At 39.8% G+C, this 20,368-nt stretch overlaps 3 protein-coding genes across 4 annotated transcripts; 2 read left to right on the forward strand and 1 right to left on the reverse strand.

Annotated features, from left to right (window-relative positions):
• Nucleotides 1-1,151: 1,151 nt before the first annotated feature.
• rnf167 (ring finger protein 167) lies at nucleotides 1,152-8,881 on the reverse strand. Of its 2 annotated transcripts, none has more exons than XM_079355354.1 (10): nucleotides 8,651-8,881; nucleotides 6,803-6,927; nucleotides 6,605-6,685; nucleotides 6,379-6,516; nucleotides 6,207-6,294; nucleotides 6,022-6,112; nucleotides 5,802-5,907; nucleotides 5,230-5,323; nucleotides 5,046-5,126; nucleotides 1,152-4,127 (listed from the first exon to the last, which is right to left on the reverse strand). In XM_079355354.1, exons 2-10 carry the CDS (start codon nucleotides 6,905-6,907, stop codon nucleotides 3,703-3,705), a joined length of 1,209 nt encoding a protein of 402 aa, XP_079211480.1. In that variant the 5' UTR covers nucleotides 6,908-6,927; nucleotides 8,651-8,881; the 3' UTR covers nucleotides 1,152-3,702. The 2 variants fall into 2 exon arrangements, with proteins under 2 accessions (XP_079211480.1, XP_079211481.1); XM_079355355.1 differs by lacking the exon at nucleotides 8,651-8,881 and adding an exon at nucleotides 8,495-8,631.
• Nucleotides 8,882-15,634: 6,753 nt separating this feature from the next.
• On the forward strand, nucleotides 15,635-16,594 carry LOC306831221 (olfactory receptor 52N1-like; the record flags this gene model as incomplete). Its single annotated transcript, XM_079355179.1, has 1 exon — nucleotides 15,635-16,594. One exon carries the CDS (start codon nucleotides 15,635-15,637, stop codon nucleotides 16,592-16,594), a length of 960 nt encoding a protein of 319 aa, XP_079211305.1.
• Nucleotides 16,595-18,626: 2,032 nt separating this feature from the next.
• LOC306831222 (olfactory receptor 52L1-like) lies at nucleotides 18,627-19,547 on the forward strand (the record flags this gene model as incomplete). The annotated part of the gene is made up of 1 exon (XM_079355180.1): nucleotides 18,627-19,547. Exon 1 carries the CDS (start codon nucleotides 18,660-18,662, stop codon nucleotides 19,545-19,547), a length of 888 nt encoding a protein of 295 aa, XP_079211306.1. The 5' UTR covers nucleotides 18,627-18,659.
• Nucleotides 19,548-20,368: the final 821 nt, after the last annotated feature.

Below are 20,368 nucleotides of genomic sequence, written 5' to 3' on the forward strand. Positions count from 1 at the left end.
CCCTGGTGAATGTGCAACACACACACACACACAGGCTGAATGCACTGACGGAGAGATGTCAGAGTGACGGAGCTGCCCCCAGGCAATCCGGTGCCTTGCTCAAGGGCACCCCGGCAGTGCTCAGGAGGTGGTCTGGCACCTCTCCCGCCACCAGACAAATTTCCATATTTGATCTGCACCGGGTATGGAACCAGTGACCCTCCAGTCCCCAACCTAAGTCCACACAGCCTGAGCTAGTGCCACCCCTCGGTTATCGGTTTCAATCTGCCAGGACTAACTGAGGTCCACTCGATGGACTGCTTTAATCACAGGTGGAGCTTTAAATGATGTGGGTTGAAAAGCTGATTGACAAATAAGAACACTTTTCTTCAGAAATATGGAAGTTATACTTCTGACATTAAAATGTATTCGATGACCTCACTGGAGAGATACAGAGCACCCAAAGCACCCTATGTACAGTATAGTCTATTTTAATAAGAGCTTATGAAACAGGATAATTATACCAGCTCTAATGGGGTCTCCATCAGGGAGAGCAGTGGTGCCTGAATGCAACATTCAGCAGGGTTTCTCTGCAGACTAATTAGTTAAGAATCTCAAATAGGATTAAAGACTTGGGATTAATGCCCAACACATTTTTGAGGTGACGCGTGCTGATATACCTAGTTATGGTTTTTACTAAAGCAGAAGATGATGCTGTTTGTCAAACGATGCTGTTTTGAATTTTATTCATCCCTGAGGGAAATTCTGGTTTTAAACTCCGTCTCACACACGAAGGGCCGAATCACACACCTGTGGATCTGCGTGGAGAGATGACAGAGTGAGGCTGCTACACAGGGAGTGCACCAGAGCTGTTGGGCCTTCAGTGCCTTGCTTAGGGGCCCCTCGGCAGGACTCTGGCAGTGCCCCGGCACCTCTCCAGAGACCAGACAACTTCCATCATTTGGTCCGCATCGGCACATGAATCGGTGAGCCTCCGGTTCCCGACCCAGATACTGCCGCCCCACATTGCTCTCCAATTCTGTAGTGAAAATACAAGTTCAGCCCCCCCTCCCCTCCCCTCCCCTCCCCTCCCAAAAAACAGATATCATATATGGCAGTAAATTGTGTACAATTCTCCCAATTTCACAATGACAAAAAAGGCGGCTTCAGAGTTCCTTTTCCAGATCAATTTAATCTTCCACAAATCACACATTAAATGCGACTGTCCACAGACTGTGTTTATACATCCTAAGGATTCTCAGACGTGCTTTATACATGAAAATCAGAGTTGACACTGTACATGTTTCATTTCAAAGTAATAAACTATAGGCACATTCTAAAAGAAGAGGAGCAGTAAATCATACAGGGGGAGGGGAGTCTCTTAAAGTGAGCCAAACAAAAAGGACACAGAACAAAAGACATCGAAGCTTTCTGTGAAAACAAAAACTTACAATATTGACTATTGCCAACGAGTCCCGAACATCATAGTGTGAATTGTTTTGATCAACAGTCAGTGAGATATAAAGAAGGAATGTCCTGATTCTCATCTTTAACACCAACATGCTCATAAATGTGTGCTCTGCTGCTCTCTGTAGACGAGGAGCTTTCGGGGATGGCTTTGATCGAGGGCCCGACCGCTTTATGTCGACTGATATCTTTCTTTGATCTACGTTTGATCTGTAGAGCTAAGGAGATTTAGACATACTCGATTATTGTGTTGATCCCTCACATGGATTCTCAAACACTTCACACACTGCTTGTAGTAGCCCACATGCTAATGCTAACTGCACAGGTTTAACATATAATTATGTTTATTCTTAGTCACATAGGGGCTGCTAAATCTGTTTGGGGGATTTGTATACAGAGGGGAGGGGGGACAGCGGGTGTGTATTGTAACTAATGTCTTGTGTCCTGCCTGTCTGTATACTGCTACTGGATGCCTTGAATTTCCCTCGGGATCAATAAAGTATCTATCTATCTATCTATCTATCTATCATATAGCGCCCTCTGTTGGTGATCGCCAGAATTACTCATGTTCAAATGACATTTGAACATCAATGAATCTCGTAATGTCGCCACATGTCAGCGACACAATTAGCTGATAGAGTCACTGGATAAGCTCATATCAGCCGACATTATCGGTCGGGCTCTCGTCATAAATATGAGTTAGGGTATAAAGTGAGACTATCTGAAACATCTGCAGCACTCATTATTTGAATCATACATGACAGTAACTTTAGGAAAAGTTCCACATTGAGTACACTTTTTACATTGAAGAAAAAAAAGACAGTTGTGAATTTTGGATCTGAGATCAAAGTCAACACATTATAGAAAAAGTGAAACAGCTTGAAGAAGTTTGTTCTGCTCTCTTTGGACCCTGAACAGGTCACTTGATAAAAGGACAGAAACAGGCCCGATGTGGTTTGACAGCCAATGAGCTTGTTCTGATATCCAGGTCTCTGACGTGTCTTTAGAAGCTCTTAACGTGTGGAAACAAACGAGCTCGCCTTCTTTTTCTGTCATTATACAAAAGATGTGGAGTCAAAATGTCAGACAGGGAAACAAGAAGGAAGCGGCATTTAATACAGCGAGACATTAGGAAAGCCAAGGAGTGTGAATCCTGTCCCTTCAGTTTCCAGACATTTAATTGAACATACGCAAACACACCAAGGCCAATGTAAGGCAATAATGCTCTTTTGTACTTTGTAAAAAAAAAAAAAAAAAAAAAAAAAAAACACATCTTGGGTCCCAAATTCATTATCATGAATCTAAATTTTGACTGACTCAGAGAGAAAATAAAAACCAAAAGAAGTTCAAAACAATCTATAAAAGCAAACCCATGACTCTCTAGGTCATTCATTTACAACACCCACCCACCTTTACTCTACTGCAATAAAAACCTGAGTTTGTTCAACGTGACAAACCAGATGAAGCGAAGATTAAATTTGTCCTTAAACTGACCACACAGAATACCGACACGGATGTAAAGCAGCAGAAACGTTTAACATCTTTGCAGTGTGCTATCGTAGTACTGGAACTCCCGATGAGAGAGATTTTAAGAAACTTTAATAAAATAGCTTTAAAAAAAACAAACAAAAAAAAGGTAAGTTAAGAGGACTGAAAACATTAAAGACAAACATGTTCCTCCTTTTTCACACCGTGTTCAGGAGCGCTGTGAAAAAAGAGCATCGGATTTAAAAAAAAAAAAAAAAAAATTAAAATGTAAAAGAAAATATCTGATTAAGACAAAAGCGAGTCGTTAAAACTGCTCTGATCTAACCCGCAGCTCACATGGAGAGCCTAAAAGGTGCGCTTTCAATCATTCAGTTTATGAACTACAGTAACTCTCTAATTCATACAGCATGTTAGATCACCAGAGAGGTTAAGGGGCCCATTCTTTATGTGCAGCACAAGTGGTTAGGTCACGTAGTTTGGGTCCAGTTAGAACTGAAAAACACGCCGCTTTAAAACTAATTCTCCTCACAGAGACGATCGGCTGTGTGTAAAAAGTTGAGGGGAGTTGCTTGAGATTTCATTTTTAGTTAATTTATCGAAGCAAAGTGTTGCATGTGCTTTGTCGCTAACGAGAAGACCTCCTCTGGTTACTAGGTAAAAGCTTCTGTTGCGTTCAGTGTCTAGCAAACCACAGAAGTTTAGTGTGGTGTGATAAGCGAGACATAACCAGCCCTCTTTTTGTATGTTAGGTTAAACTTGTTCCGTCCATCAGACCTCCACATTATCCCTACCAATCAGCTGCGCGGTGTCATCGTCGGTGTGGTGCCCGTCTCCCCCGGCACCATCGCTTTCTGAGTCCGTGTCCTCCAGCGGGGAGTGGTAGCCTTCGTAATCCAGGAGGGGGGAGTCGCAGCGCACAGGCGAGGCGAGGCACTGGGCGGTGGTGACGGTGGTGGCTGAATAGGCTCCCAGGCTCCCGGAGGGGGAGCCCGGGTTGGAGGGCCGAAGCAGAGGGGTGCGCTCCGAGTCTCCGTCGCCCTCTGTCCCTTCTTCCTCTCTGCGTCCTCCTCCGCTCTCCTCCTCAGAGTCCGACTCGGACTGCTCCGTTTTGTTCCGAGTGACTCGTTGTTTGCACACGGGACACGTCTTCTTGGTCTGTGTGAGCCACGGGTCCACGCACTTGCAGTGGTAGGCTTGAAGACAGAAAGAAGAAGTGAGGATCGAATTAGAAGTTTACAAGCAGCAGGGCCAGACAGGAACACGAGGAAGTAAGCTAGAGCCAACATAAGCTAGCATCAACACAAAGAACCACCCAGCCCATGAGACAGTCACTCATGTCCCAGCGTAATTCATCTCTATATCCAGAGACATTTTGTATATTCAGGTTCAGGGGTGTTTAGGTACCTCTCAATCCCAAGATAAAAAGCACTCTGGGGTTATTGAGTAACTCAGGACGTCATGATGTGACTCAAATACTTCTATTAAATACTAAATGACAAGACGAGAAAATAACATTTGTCTGGAAAAATGTTCTAATATTTAGTTTAATCTATTCTGCATTTCGTCACCTTGTTTAAATAATTGCCTATGTCATTTTTTTAGATTTTTTTTTTTTTTTGCCTAACTCATCTCCTTATGATGCTGGCCACCTCTGGGAAAATTACCTCTAACCTCAGTTAAACAGATCATGTGATATACACCTTTAATATCATGGCCGATGTCAAGAGTGTGACTTAGGCTGTTTTATTTTTACCTCAGTCAAAAGACAAAGTGACTCAGGGAAAATAAAACAGCCTAAGTCACAGACGCATGTTAAAAAAGTCATCTCTTTTTCTCATGTTACATAATTGACAAACATTGTTATTAATATGTCAATAGTGATCTGTTTTCATTCCCTTGTTGAGTAAAATAATTTTAAAATATCATATATTCAACATCTCAGTTTTTTGGTTTTCCTGAAAAACTTGAAAAAATGACTTCGGAGATTATTTGAACAAGGTGACGATTTGTAATTAAAATTGTAAAAGACAGGTGAGCTGGTAGTTTCTGTTCAGTCGTGACACACTTTATAAACGTCATCATAACACCACAGGAACGTGTCAAAGATTTACCGTGTGAACAAGGTAACACTCGCAGCTTGTCTCCCTCCTCGTAGTCATCCAGACAGATAGCACACACGTCGTAATCATCTCCTGAAACACACGAGCAGAATGACACGGTTACACTCTGAGGTAAAAAGGAACCTTCTCAAAGGCGTTCAGCGTGTCAGTGACGGTGACGAGGACATCTTGATACCTTTGCGGAACCTGTGGGTCGGGATGCGCTTCAGTTGTTCTTTGGACAGGCGATTCTTCCTCAGCCGTTTTCTGTACTGTACACACCGGATCATCTGAACGCCGCAGCGGCAAAAACAACAAAAAGGTCAAACAAAGGTCAGGTTAAATATACTTTGATCTGCCGCCATTTGTGACTACATAACTGTGAGCCATATCAAAGGCTCGTCAAAGCAATCCATCATAGTATGGATCATTTTCATCTCAAATCTGAAAACTAATTTTACTAAAACAGGGTGAACAAATCATTTTGATTCTGTGCTTTGTGAAATTCTCTTCACATCCGACAGAAATGTGGTCACACCTAAACATAGTCGCACTGTGTAAAGAGTCCATCAGTCTTAACTCATCTCATTCAGAAACATTCATACACAGATGACAAACAGCAACAAGCTTTATGGGCTACATTGTCTTGCCCAAGGACACATTAATATGTGGCTGCAGGAGCTGGGGATCGAACCTCCGACCGTCCAGTTGAGAGTTGACCGACGCTTAGTACATGTTGGAAACATCATATTTCATGAGCTTACTTACCAAAACGACACACATCACAAGAATGATCATGCCGATGACTCCAGTGAAGGGAATCAGGTAGTACGAGAGAGGAAAAGCAAACTCTGGCTTGAGGATCACGTAAGCCCTGAAAGCAAAGAAAACACGATTTATGAAATGACACTGATTTTTGACTTTTAAAAGGTTTCATGATAATCGTTGTTCTGTTCCTATAAGTGTATGATTAAAACGTTTTTATTACCCCAGCTCCGGAATGATGAAATTCCTGAGAATTTGGGAAGCATAGAAGCTGGTAAACACGGAGGGAATCTCGATCTCTTCCGCAATGGTGTCTGAAAAATGAAGCAAAGTGAAGTGAGAGCTTGTTTACTCCCATCGTGTGACTGTTTAGAGTTTGAAATAGTGAACGTGTAAAAGGTGAAATACCGTTGCTGTAGTTCATGTTGAGCAGAGTGTCTGAATACATGTTGTGAATTATTGCCGCACTGTATCCCGCTTGCTGAGCGTGCAAAACCTGAGACAGCAAAAGTTCCTCACGTTAAACCACCTCACCTCAAAGAAACCTCCATGTCTGTGAAGTCAAACAAACGTCACTGACCTTTATATCAAAATTGCAATCAAAGCGTCTGATGAGAACCATGAACTTGGTCGTGTTGGCGTCATGAGACGGCGGCAGTGGAGGAGGTGGGTCGATTATCGAACAGCCATTAAGTGGATTGGAAACCACCAAAACCCCCTTAAACACAAAGAGAAAAGTGGTTAGTGACGAGGCCTGTTACTGACGTGTTTCTGTGTGCAGACTTTGTCTTACACTCCGCTCTCACCATCAGTCCGTCTTTAGGTAGCCGAGCTCCAAACAAGGCAGGCAGGTCCTCGAACAACATGGACGTCATGTTGCTATAATGCTGTAAAAGACAACATAGATATAAAGTAATTATTCACCATGTGATCAGAAACGACAGGAATCTTTCTTCTATTTAAAACATAGAAGGTTGATGTGTTAAATGTCTGCGATGACTTACAGCGTAGATATAGGCATGAGTGGGTGAAGGAACAAACGCGGTGCAGAAAACCAGCATGAGGACACTCCACTGAGCTCCATCGTACCACACACCACCCCGAACCATCCTCAGGCGCTTTCACTAGACTGTGGAAGAGATAAAGCAGCTCCATGTCAGAGGGGAAATGTTTCAGGTATCAGTCTAAAGCTCATTTGTAGTTTGATTACAGTTGGATAAAGGCTATTCAGGTGGAAAAACTCTGCATATATGTAAATGAATATGCAAACAAGTAAATGCGGGCTCTTCCTCATGCATTAACATGTGCTCTATAGTCATGGAGAAGTAGGGTTAGGGTGATTCTGGGAGCCTGGGGAGAATACAAGAGTCCTCTGAAGGCTCGTTCTTATCAATGAGGAGACATATTATTCACACACAAGTGAAGTGTACTGACCTAAAGCAGTCTCTAAACGCACTGCAAAGAACACACCTTGTTAAAGATATAGCACATAGATTGAACAGATTAAAACTAAGCTTCAGTGTGGACACCAGGAAGAGAAGGCAGTGGCTGATATAGATTAATAAATAATTAAATAGATCATGTTAAAGATTAATTTCGCTGAAGGATTGATCAGAATATCGTTTTGGCAAAAAGTAGGCCTCGTAAATATTGGACTTCATTTTGATGAAACCATTTGTAAATGTCTCCGCTCGCAAGATGAATAAAGGATTATCTTATCTTATCTTGAAAATATATTCTTGAGAAACACTTTCCAAAGACACTAACATTTCAGTCTGAACAAGGGGATGGGACAGATTTACATGTGAATGATTGTTCACGAACACTTTTCTTTGTTCATCTTTACATTCTTATAAATACAGCAAGCATGGTGAACAAACAACATGAATTCTGAGAACCTAATGAGCCACACATTGGAGAGCATGTTGTTTTTGAGATGGTTAAAGTAACTTTGTTCACCTCCAGAAAATCAGGACTCAACTAAAAAAATCCACTAAAAAACAAACAAACGTGTAAAACAAGTTATTTCCGCTTGCAGGAAAAACAACAACTACGAGCATGCTCACCAAGCACTGAGGGCTGAATGTAGATCACTTTCTCTCCATTGTTTTTTTTTTTCACTTTCTCTCCATTGTTTTTTTTTTCACTTTCTCTCCATTGTATGTTGTGTTTTGACTTTCGCTACATTTTTTGTTTTACTTCATTGTATTATAGTTCGAGTTAATGAACCCACATGCTGTTCAGCCGCCTCGTTTGAACAAACCAAAAACATGTTGAAATACACCTTTTGTTGTGGTGGCTGGCTGCCTACAGGATTTTGTTGGCGGGGGGAGAGACTTAATCTGTTTTGCTCCTGTTACAATGGTTAACCTGTTCAGCATGTATCTGGCTGTCCTCATCTCGTCCTGAGAAAAATAAATGTACTCCAAGAAAGATTAATGAGTTACGTTAGAGGAGTCTGACCCACTTTGTTGCATTAACCTTTGATTGAAGTTTACAACTACGAATGGACATGAACTCAATTATTATTTTGACTCAGTAATAAAGCATCTTTACTGATAAAAACACACGAAAAAGCTGCTGTGATAACGCTGAAAGTATCAGGTGTGCCTTTAGCTCAGTGTCTGGCTAATCTCGGCTCCGTGAAGGTTTTTATTTGGAGTTATTTCGATCATGCCACTTCTCGTTTTTCTTACATGCCAGCAAGTAGGGACGATAAAGATAGCTTTTCTCCACAGCCACATAGTCTGATAATTGCCCGACAATCCTTTCATTCCTCAGAAAAGAAAAAAAACAGACAGGAAGGATTAACATTAGCTTACGTTTAGCTAGTGTTAGCAGATGTTACATACCAGTTGATGTATTATTATTTGTCTCCTTTGTCGACTTTGTACATCGTATCCCACACGGTTTAGTTGTTGTGTGAACACAGTAACAGGTGTGTCCGCCCTGAGTGAGATACTTCACCGATGTTTCAGCTTCTTCTTCAAGTTGCGTTAGCTTGCTGCTAGATGTGTTTGTTTGTTATTGCTTCTTCCTCCCTGCTTCCTCTTCGTGGTCTATGCTTGTGACGGCAGAATGACTCACCGGCGCGGTGAGCCACAGCGCCACCAGCGGCCGGATGGAGAAACAGCAACGAACAGCGTGCACTGTTGATTACACGGAAATGGCCTTCCAAGGCCCATTGACGATTAACTTGAAGTTGTAAATAAAACCCGATTTGAAGAAAAAATACATCTTTGATAAAGATTTGATTAAAAAACTGTCTTTATCAAATGATATTTATAAAACAGAAAATAACAATGGGTGTGTCTGAAGAAGAGATGGGTTTACCACAGTTCAGGCTGTTTTCCTTTACAAGAAACACTACCTGTGAAACATACCAGACAGACTGGTTTTACTTATAGGGTTTTACTGCGTTCAAAAGATTAAAGGCCGTCTGGCATCTGCCTATAGACTAGCAGCCAGGTCTCATAGGCCGACTATAATTTACTCTAGCAATTGAGTTGTAAATCAGTCACAGCTCTCACGTCTGTTGTGAGAGAGAAGCCTACAGAGAGGAATCTGCTTTCACTTTAAAGCCTAACATGCTGTGTGAAAATACAGATTACTGCAGTACTTCAGTCAACAGGCCACAGCACTGCCCTGAAGTGATGGGATGTCTGTACAGTCACTGTACTGTCACTGGTGGAACGTCGTATCGCTTATGCTATCAGTTAAAGAATGGTCCTATTCATCAGCAGTGACACGCAAGTCAACAGATTATGAAATCATTCTCCCTCAGGTTATTTGTTCTTGTCTATTTCCTTGACTGAAACCACACAAGGAGAAAATAACTACTATCACAAGAGAGTCGTGGAGGAGTTACAATACAGCTACAAAGCACCTTTGCGAGACAAATTTAAAATATGTAGGGTAATGAGTTTGTCTAGATTGAGGAGGCTGACAGGAATGTGCAACCACACAGATGTCTCTTATTTTGAATCAGATTAGCTGTAAAATTAATCCACTAATGACAATGTGAACACCTAACCATAACTGCAAGAACCTGTGATGACACCTGATGCAGTTATATTTTTGTGAGGAGCGTGATAAAGAGTCAGAGTTACATCCTCTCTCCAAGTTAATGCAGTTTCTTGCATTGTTTGCCATTTTATCAAAAGACAAATATGCTCTTCAGATCATACAGCACCATCAGATTTGTCTTCTTACAGCCTCAGCATTTGGCTGTAGATTCAATGTTGTGCCTCACAGTGAAGCGAAAAGAAGGCCAAGACGACAAAAAGGGAGTTTAAGCATGTAACCACGAGGGGGCAGAAGTGTTCACCAAAACATGTTTTCATGTAGCAGTGAAGGGAAATGGGTTTGGAGGTGTTGAGAAACAAGTATAAAGAACTGAATGGGATCCTGGTTGTTGTTGTTGTTGTTGTTGTTGTTTTTAAAAAAATACTTTGACTGAGACAAACCTGTAGGAGAAATGAAAAGAAAATGTTCAGTCCTCCTCCTTAGGCCTATTTGTGAAGACTAGTTCCCAAAGCTGCCTGTGTAGACACTGACTCACAGGTAAGAAGAGACAGCCAGTCCAGTAAAAGATCAAACTGACAGATTTGAGTAACATCATCACACAATCATGGTACTAAACATATAAGAGAGGAAAGGAATGAAATATTCACAATACATTTGATATCATCAATGTTGTTAGTGTGCTTGTAAGATATGATGCACATCATGCTAAACGAATGAACAGTTTTAAAACTTTACCCTTCAGAATGACGTTTCCTGTATATAATAGTTCTTAATTTGTGTCTGTTCATGTTTTATTCAGTAAATTACATAATGAACATTAATCACAAATGCAGTATCAACTCGCAAAACTCGCTCAGCCATTTTACTCCTGCTTTAGGGCTTCTGTCCTTCTCTCGCCGTCAGCTGCAGGTGTATTTTGGCACTCTTGCTCACATTGGAGGTTGTCTCTCTCGAAATGGCTCATGTGCAAATGTGGTTAGAATGAAGTGTGGTAACTTGAATTTGAGACTCTAAAACCATTTTCTTGAAAATCTCAGTGTTTAAACTGGGTTGAAGTCATCTCCAGGGTCTATATTCAACCCTCTCATAGCTTTGAGGAGGCTGTTTGTAGCTTTTCAAATAAGCCTATGTTAGCACTGTAGAAACGAATGCATCATCCGACCCTTAATATAATGATATTCAGATAGTTCTGAGAAGTATGTTTACAGAGTTTACATAATGTGTGCAGCTCTGAGAAAAACCGGAATTAAATCCAGATAAGTTTATTAATGTTACCCTGGTAGAGAACATGTTAAACTGTAAATTGAAAGAGAATTCCAGTTTTTACAATGATTATTGTGAGTCTCACAGACCTAACACAGGACCTTGTACAATGCAGTGATTGTAGTTTATCTTTGTCATGAGCTTTTAATTTGTCGGGGCTTCCCCTTCTACTTCCACTGAACACAGGTTGTAAAAACAAATTGGAAATTTAACTGCATGAAGAAAAGGACAGACATGAGATCCAGGAAGTTACATGTTATTTATTACTCTATTTCAGCCATCTGCATTAAATTCAGCAACAAAACTACAGAGAGTTAATACATCATTCAAAGTCCATCATGTTACATTGGAGAGAAAAAAGCCAAAGAAGACTCTCCAACAACACAACTTATTCTGGACTCATCTCCAGTCAGGCCCCGTCAGTCTTCTAACGGGACTTAAGGATGTACTTAAGGACTATAATAACGTCCCAGACATGCTTCCCTATCCCATCGTTCTCAGCTCATAGAAAATGGGATACACAGCACCTGGAAATAAATAACAAACAATGCATTACATTTCAGTCAGAAATAAATAGGTAAAATGTCCTCAGATGCTTTGTCTGAGCATCAAAACTTACAAGAAGCCTTTTCCACAGCCCAGAGGTCCAAAGAAGAGTTCTGTCGGGAGGCAAACTTTTCTGCACACTCCGCTTAGACTTGGGCAGGACCAAGGAAAGGATGCAGCCTCATTCTCCACAACTGTTCAATAAAAGATAGATAGATAGATAGATAGATAGATAGATAGATAGATAGATAGATAGATAGATAGATAGATAGATAGATAGATAGATAGATAGATAGATAGATAGATAGATAGATAGATAGATAGATAGATAGATAGATAGATAGATAGATAGATAGATAGATAGATAGATAGATAGATAGATAGATAGATAGATAGATGAGGGTGAACAAAGCAGATGCTAGCAGCAAAGACGTGCAGAGATAGTATGTTAAGACTCACCATTAAACAGGAGGACAACCAAGAGCACCAAAACAACCGCACGACAACAAGCCATTTTTGCGTCTGTCACTGTTGTTCCAAAATGCCGATTTCGGCTTGAGTTTGTTTGTTTTTTCCTCCAAGGGGAGGAGTAAAGATAATATGTAACAGCATACTAGTCAGTAGTTTTTATATTAGAGAGCCATAAGTATCCTAAAGAGAACATGCCTTTCTTAATCACATTTAGGAAACCTTCGTCGTTGAGCCCAACTCGTGACCAAGATGTGTCATGAGACAAACATGCCAAAAAAGCTGCTTGCTTAGTAGCTGATTTAAAACACATGCCCATGCTTAACCTATTTGCTTTTGGACATTTGCAAGGACAGCTTTTTTAAAAGAAATATTTTAGGCATCATTTCGGATTCTCCTATAAAGGAGAGCTCACGTGTAAATGGAAGGGAGATTTGTCAAACAATGGACATTTGGCCAAGAAACCTACAAGGAAAAAGTTTGCATAAATTGGGGATGAAAAAGTTGTTTGTTTGTTTTCACACCGACAGTTCAACCCAAGAATGTCTTTGCATTTTTAGAGTGCAGTGCATGTGTGAAAGGGTCTCATTCTAAAGCTACTTGTTTGCAGATGATTTAAAACACATGCACATCCTTAACCTCATTGCTTGCAGACATTTGCACACAAAGAAACAGCCTTCTCCATTTTCAGCATCAGAAAAAGATGTGTCCTCATTCAGGTATTTCTGAGGAGAGCTAGTGTGTGGAGAGAAAGGGGACATTTGTAAACAGCATTCAAACTGCAGATGCAGCGTATAATTCTTTCGTAGGAAGAGACTACATTTCTTGAAAAAACAACTAATAATAACTGATTGGAAATACGGTTTGATCTTTTTTACTGGATTACTGTGACTGTCACATGGTTGTCATTGGCTCCCTGAGTGGTGGCCAAATGTTGGACAGAATGTGAGTTTGTCGAAGAAGGAAATCTACAAAGAAGGAAAAATAAATTCAAGAGAGTTAGAGGAAAAGTCTCGTGTCTGAATGCTGCTTGAGGGGGTTTCAGGGTGCTGTTTTAGTTTCGTAGTAATACTCGTAGTTAGTAGAGTAGAGTAGAGCGACACTTACACAGAGGTTAAGGCCAAAAATAAAACAAGTGCACACATTTTCTGAGTTATTATTGAGGGTTTTTTTTCCTGAGATAATAAAGCTGATTCTGATGGTATCACATGGTCAACATCTATAAAACAATTCAGAGCTTTACAGAGCAATACCTGCCTGAACACATTACTGCCGTTGTTTGCATGAACACAGAGGTCATGACCTTCCAGACACTGTTTCATGAGGGTTTCATCAGCGTTCTCCGAAGGGAGGCCGTTCCTGTTTACCTCTTTCTATTCTCAAGATGCTGGCTAAAGAGGTCTCCGCTGGCGAGAGACGCTGGGGTCTAATTGCTTCCTGGAGAAATGGAAACACAAGTGGACTAATGACCTCTGAGCATGTTTATACTGTTATGCTTTACATCATCGCTGAAACATAATCCATAATATACAACTAAACATCTGTCTGATTAGCACATGAAAAACAAAAAACCCTCTTTCCACATGTTTGTCTTCGATTAAAAATATCTATCGGCTCTTAATATTAGCCACACTCACCCGACAAGGTGTATCGTCTTATTTGTCTTATTTCATCTCTAAGATGAAACAAGCAAAACATAAAAGTAAGAAAGAGACATTGACGTAATAAATTTCTTGAAATGAAATGTGATATCATGTTTATTCAAACATTAGCGGCTGATTTGTAAATGTGTTAATTGTTGTGTTGTGTTGTTGATTCTGATGGTGACTTCACTTTAGCAGCCTCTGTCGTCAGTGAGTGAGTGTGGCTTGAATGGATGAAGGAAATGCGTAAAAAGTGTTTAAGAACATCCGTAGACCTGAAAAACGTCAAACAAGTTCACTTTCCATTTAAAGTTCAGTCAAAACAAGAATCAGAAAAGACAAATCCAGCAGCACTTCCACCTCCCACTTTTTATCATTTTTTTCACTTTTCAACGTTTGTTTGGATTTGTTGTCGTCATTGGATTGAATTCCTCTCATTTTTTTTATTGTTCTGTACTTATATCATTCATGTAATAACTGTATAATGTATCATAATGTAACTGCTATACAGAATATGCAATTTGTATATGCTGCTGGAACCTAAATTTCCTTGAGGGAGTCATCCCAAAAGGATGAATAAAGTTCAGTCTAAGTCTAAAAAGATCAATTGTGTAATAGATGCATTCCAGCCTTCCTGCTGGCCCACTCCTCCTCTACTGATGCCTGCACCTCTTGCTGCACCAGTGACCTGCTGTCCTTCCCCTGCACCTTGTTGTGCCGCTACCCAGGCCAGTTCTTCCATAAGTCCCTGCTCCCACCAGTGCCCTGTGCTGTGGTACTCAGATGTATCTATTCAACAATATTGCAGTTCAGACTTCAGGTGGTACAAAACATCTGACAGAACACAGAGATGGAGCAAAACAGACTTCACTGACTTTTGGATACAGTTGTTTTTCCAGTCACACATTCGCAACCCACTGACAACAGCTTCGTGACCCATCTTCAGGTCCAACTTTAAAGGACTTCTAAACAAACACACACTCTTCACTGCAGCTTTTTCAAGCGACACGTTGTAATTTTACGTGTTACTTTTACACATTGCTAAGGTGTACGAATCTATTGTTGAGTTGTTTTTGTTTTTTTTCCTCAACCAAACGTTTCTGCTTCTGTGAAGGTGTTGGAGTGACAACATATTTTGGGTGCCATGGTAACAAGATACAGACTTACATCACATGATATCATCACACCTTGGATGGACATTATTAGAAGCCCACCCATGGCCAAGTGGCACACTGCTACCTCGAGAGGAGGACAGAGAGGTAATAGGTCCTAAATGTGTTTGTTGCTTTAGCTTTCTCTGTAGTTAAATGTGTTTACAGTTGTATATAGTTATAGTTGAGATGTGACCTCTGGTACCAGATAACCATTTACTTAAAGTCAATGCACTTTTACCTTTTTTAGATATTTGATGTTAAACCCTCCAAACTCTGATTCTCGCTTTGTTGTCTGTCTTTTTAGACTTTAAAAAAACAATTTTTTTAGACTTTTTTTATTTTATTGTCGCTGAGGGGAAATTCTTTTTCACCAGTATACAGTTTTAAGGGCAGCGCGCCGACAGAGGGTGAACACAGGGACATACATGTGGGCAAAACAGGACATACAGTGCATATGGTTATGGGGGGACCGGGGATTGGGACTGAGGTGGATTTTTATTGAGGGCTGTAATGACTGTAGGCACCAGGCTTCTGCCTAATTAATTGCTTCCTTGTTGACTTGATATCATTAATAATGAGGTTTGGTCCTCGAAGAACTTTTTAGAATGAGAAAAGGGTTGATTGATTGATTAGCCTTTTGAGCTTAGACTAAATGCTGTTTTAAACAATAATGTATCATAACCAATCATAAAGTGCTTCACCTGCGTGTTTTTCTTTCACAGAGTTAAAGTGAAATATGAACACAAGTGTACTGACATTCACGATGACTGCATACGCCATCATGGAAAACTACAAACATGGACTGTTTGCTGTTTTCCTCCTCCTGTATCTCATCATCATCTCTCTGAATGTACTGCTCATCGCCATCATACATCGGAACAAAGAGCTGCACCAACCCATGAATGTGTTCTCATGTCTGTTATCTATCAATGAAATATACGGCAGCACTGCTCTGTTACCTGCAGTCCTGGCTGTGCTCATGTCTGACACATATGAGATCAGCATGAAGTGGTGTTTGTCTCAGGTCTACTTTCTGCACACATACGCAGGTGCTGAGTTCTGTATATTAGCTTTGATGGGATATGACCGCTACGTTGCTATCTGCTACCCACTACATTACCACAGCATCATGTCTAATTCAAAGATAAGCAAGCTTGTGGCATTAGCGTGTCTTTACCCGCTTATTCTGTTTGCATGTTATTATGCTCTGACCTTAAACCTGAGCTTCTGCAGAAGAGAGGTGCCGAAATTATACTGTGTTAACTTCGAACTGGTCAAAAACTCATGTTCAAATGTGCCATACATAAGCATAGTGGGACTCGTACTCATTCTGTTTTTTGTTGGGCCTCAAGTGGTGATGATTGTTTTCTCTTACATTCAAATCGTACGGGTGTGTAGGAGACTGCTGAGAGAATCTCGAGGCAGTGCTCTGAAGACATGCATCCCTCATTTGTTTTCTTTGCTAAACTACACCATAGGATCCCTATTTGAAATCATCCAAACTAGATTCAACATGAGCCATGTCGCTGTGGAGGCACGGATCGTCCTCTCTTTGTATTTTATCATCATCCCATCAATTGCCAACCCCGTGCTGTATGGACTCGGTACTCAACTTGTGAGAGTTCATATACTGAAACTTTTTATTAGACATAAGATCCTGCCTTTAAAGAAAAGAGAGACTCTGGTTAGAGCTTGACTACTGACCAACGCATTTCCCATAGCATTGACAAGTGTTCCAGATGCTATATTAGAAAATATATATATTAAAAAGAATATTCTGATGATAATGAAGTCAATACGATAAAACTGTGTGTTTTCTTACAAGCTTTTTGAGCCACCTGACACTTTGCTGTCACTATTCAGCTTTTAAATAGGTCGAAATAAGGCAGCGGGTCAAACATGTATAAAGAGTGTGTAATGTTTATTTTAAATCTATATGATATAATATAATATAATGCAGGTATTTGATCATATTAATTGCATTAATTTGAATGAATGGTTGCACTTTCTTCTCCTTTTTAGATAAATATGCATTAGCCAACAAATAAACATTAATATTTGTACGATTAAAAAACATGTTACTGTAATGGATGCATTGACCTTTTCTGATAATTATGTATATAGATAGGTAGATGTATAAACTGCTTGATTGTGTATTTCAGTTAATAACTTTACTCTCAGTTATACGTCTGTTTTAATGTAACGGCAAAGCTTGGCCTCAAATATCCAATATGAGGACGTTCAGTGTAAACTCTCTGTCTGCATGTTCGGGCTTAAAGTGTCAAGAACTGGTGTTCAAAGTGTAGCGTTGTTGGTAAAGATGATGCTGCTGTGTCATGAGTTTATTTCTTTGCGTTCTCTTACCCTCCTTACAGATTTAATTTCTGTAAAGTTAAAGTTTCAGGGGACAGAGACAGAAGGATGAGACTTATTTATCGTGAATAAAGGAATTATTTATTGTCATTTATATTACATCTATTTAAGTTTTGTGAGTTTGTTCTGAATCTCGCTGAATCTTTAAGCCAACACATTCACTTTTAGCCCCTTAAACTGCATTCATTGTTTAGTTCATTTTTATTTTATTTCAAACATGTAAAAAATGAAAAAAAAAGAGAGAGAAGAAAGCAAAAAAGTAAATGTAAAAAAAGTAATATGAACAAACAATGAATGAGATCATACAAACAGCTCTCAAATACTTTCCATATAAATAAAAAGTAAAAAAAAGGAGAAGGAAGAAGTATAAAGTTTAATTGTTTGATGGAAAAGGCTGCAGAATTATTTCGTAAGCACATTTCAGAAACAAGGTTAGCTATATTCCTATTGCATCACTGCATCTGTCTTTTCAGGACAGGCTGTGTCGTTTCTTTTTATGCATAAGTAATATTAGTCCTTCATGTATGACCTGAGCTCGTAGGTATCATAAGTCAATATTTACGTTAAAGACAAAAAAAAACAAAAAAAACAAAAACAAACCTGCCATCAAGCATCACGGTCCGGAGGTTTCACACAAATTCATTCAGTGTGTGTGCTTGGTGTTTTTTTTTTCTTTCTAAGCAGGTAACAGTCTTCAGTTGTGTTTGTGTGGAGCGACACTTCAAACTCACAATAGAAGATGAATCTTACACAGATTAACATTGTTGATGTTCCAATGTCATCAAACATTAGATAACACAGCAGATGTGTGCTTAAGCTGGAACTCAACTAACATATCTTGGTTTTTAACTTAGCTTGCCTTGTGTGAGTGCACCCTTAAATGAATACTGATACCTCAATATGACAAAAGAAAGGAAGAAAACATGATCATCAGCAGTGACACTGCTGAGATACACGTTTAATGCCAGTCCTCCCCCCTGCCTCCAGGTTTGGGTAATCCAGACAACTGGTAAAATAAGAAATTCATGCCACTTCAACATATATTTTTTGTGATGTTTTAAGATACTTGGATCGATGATGTTTTAAAATTTAAGCAGGAAAAATATCTTAGGCCATTCCACTCCTCTCTCTTTGGGAACCTCCTGATTTGCAGGTCAAACTATATGACTTCATTTCCGAGGGGATTAAATGTGAAAGGTATAAAAGTAAAGTTAAGGAGGAGGGGAGGGGAGGGGAGGAGGACTGTTAATATTCATGTCATCTGACGGTAACTTAATCATTGTAGAGTACAGTATTCTGAGGGTAACAACGTTTTTTCATATCTGATATCTGTCGGGATGACAAATGTATCTGAGGTGACGTCTTTTCATCTGTCTGCTTACTATGTTATGGATGACTTGAAACATATGTATTTCTGCATATTCCTGATAATTTACCTAACCATCATTGTTGAAAATGTCGTCTTGATCAGTGTGATTTATCGTGAAAAAAGTCTGCATGAGCCGATGTACTTACTGCTGTGTAACTTGGCAGTGAACGGTCTGTATGGAAGCACAGCTTTACTGCCAGCAGTTCTGTCCAACCTGTTGTTACGCTCACATGACATATCTCTGTCCCTTTGTCAGACACAGATCTACGCTATACACACTTATGCCACCACTGAGTTTACAATTCTCGCAGCGATGAGTTACGACAGGTATGTGGCCATTTGTTATCCACTGCTTTATCACGCCATCATGTCGGGAAGAATTGTTAAACTGATTGTTTTTACCTGGATTTACCCTTTTCTGGCTTTTCTGACTGTTTTTATTTTCACTCTTCAGTTGAGGTTTTGTGATCGAATAATTGAAAAGTTGTACTGCATGAACTACATATTAGTCAAACTGGCCTGTTCTGATACGTCTGTTGTCAACATAGTTGGCCTGTTATCTGCAGTTGTGTATACAGTTCCACAGATTTGCATGATATTTTATTCATATGCACACATCCTTAGAGTATGTGCAGTGTCCTTCAGCAAATCCAAGCTCAAAGCCCTCCGGACATGCACTCCCCACCTAATAGCGATAGTTAACTACTCAATAGGTTGCTTTTTAGAAATAGCACAAAATCGATTTAACATCAGTCACCTGCCTTACCAAACCAAGCTGTTTCTGTCTTTGTACTTTCTGATATTTCCACCAATTCTGAATCCAGCCATCTATGGGTTGGGTATTCAGATCATAAGAGTACGACTGTTCAGGCTATTCAGCAGAAAGAACATGCAGGAGATAAATTAGCAAAGAGGGGTTTTTGTTATTGTGCTTTTAAAAATAATGTGTTCTACATGCTGAAGCCAACAGAGACACATGACTCTGAATCCCCTCTCACTCCACATTGTTCAATCAATTTAATTATTGCATTTACTAAAACAATACCATATCAGCAAACAAGTGTTACATTCATGTCATGTCATTTTGATGTTCTGATTTCGGCCTTTATGCAGCTCTTCTTGTTCTAGTCTGTCCTGCCGGGTCTGAAAACTTGTACGTGATTATTTAAGTGCTCCTGGTTGATCCAATGTTGTTTTGAAGAAATGCTAAATATTGTGAATGCAAGTGTAAGGAACATCTTATCATCTTAATAAAGCATGCAGACTTTAATGTGAAGGTTTGTGTGTGTTATATCACCCAACATTTGTTTTTTTTTTGTTTTTTTGAAGAAGCTAATTTTCATCAAAAAAAGACAAATATAATGTAATAGTCCAGTTTTTTTTTACATGGGCTGCAATTTCTAAACAATGCAAATTCAAGCTCAGGTTGATTGTAAAGAGATATAATAAGCATACATTTGCTGACCCAAAGTCTATTTTTCTTTAAAAAATAGGTGTTCTGCAGTGTGATGTAACATAACATAACACCCTTAGCACTTTGGGATGAATGATTTGTATGATGTTGATGTTTATTGCGATGCATCTCTCCCCCTCCCCCACCCCTCTCTCTCTCTCTCTTTTTATTTATTTGTAGCTACTTTCTCATGATGCAAGTGTTTTGGATCATTGCAGCCTGTTCCCCACTTTGCATTCTCAGCACACAGAACATCGCAGCTCAACAAGACTTTC

Source organism: Symphodus melops, assembly GCF_947650265.1.
Source record: "Symphodus melops genome assembly, chromosome: 11".
Taxonomy (NCBI): Eukaryota; Metazoa; Chordata; class Actinopteri; order Labriformes; family Labridae; genus Symphodus; species Symphodus melops.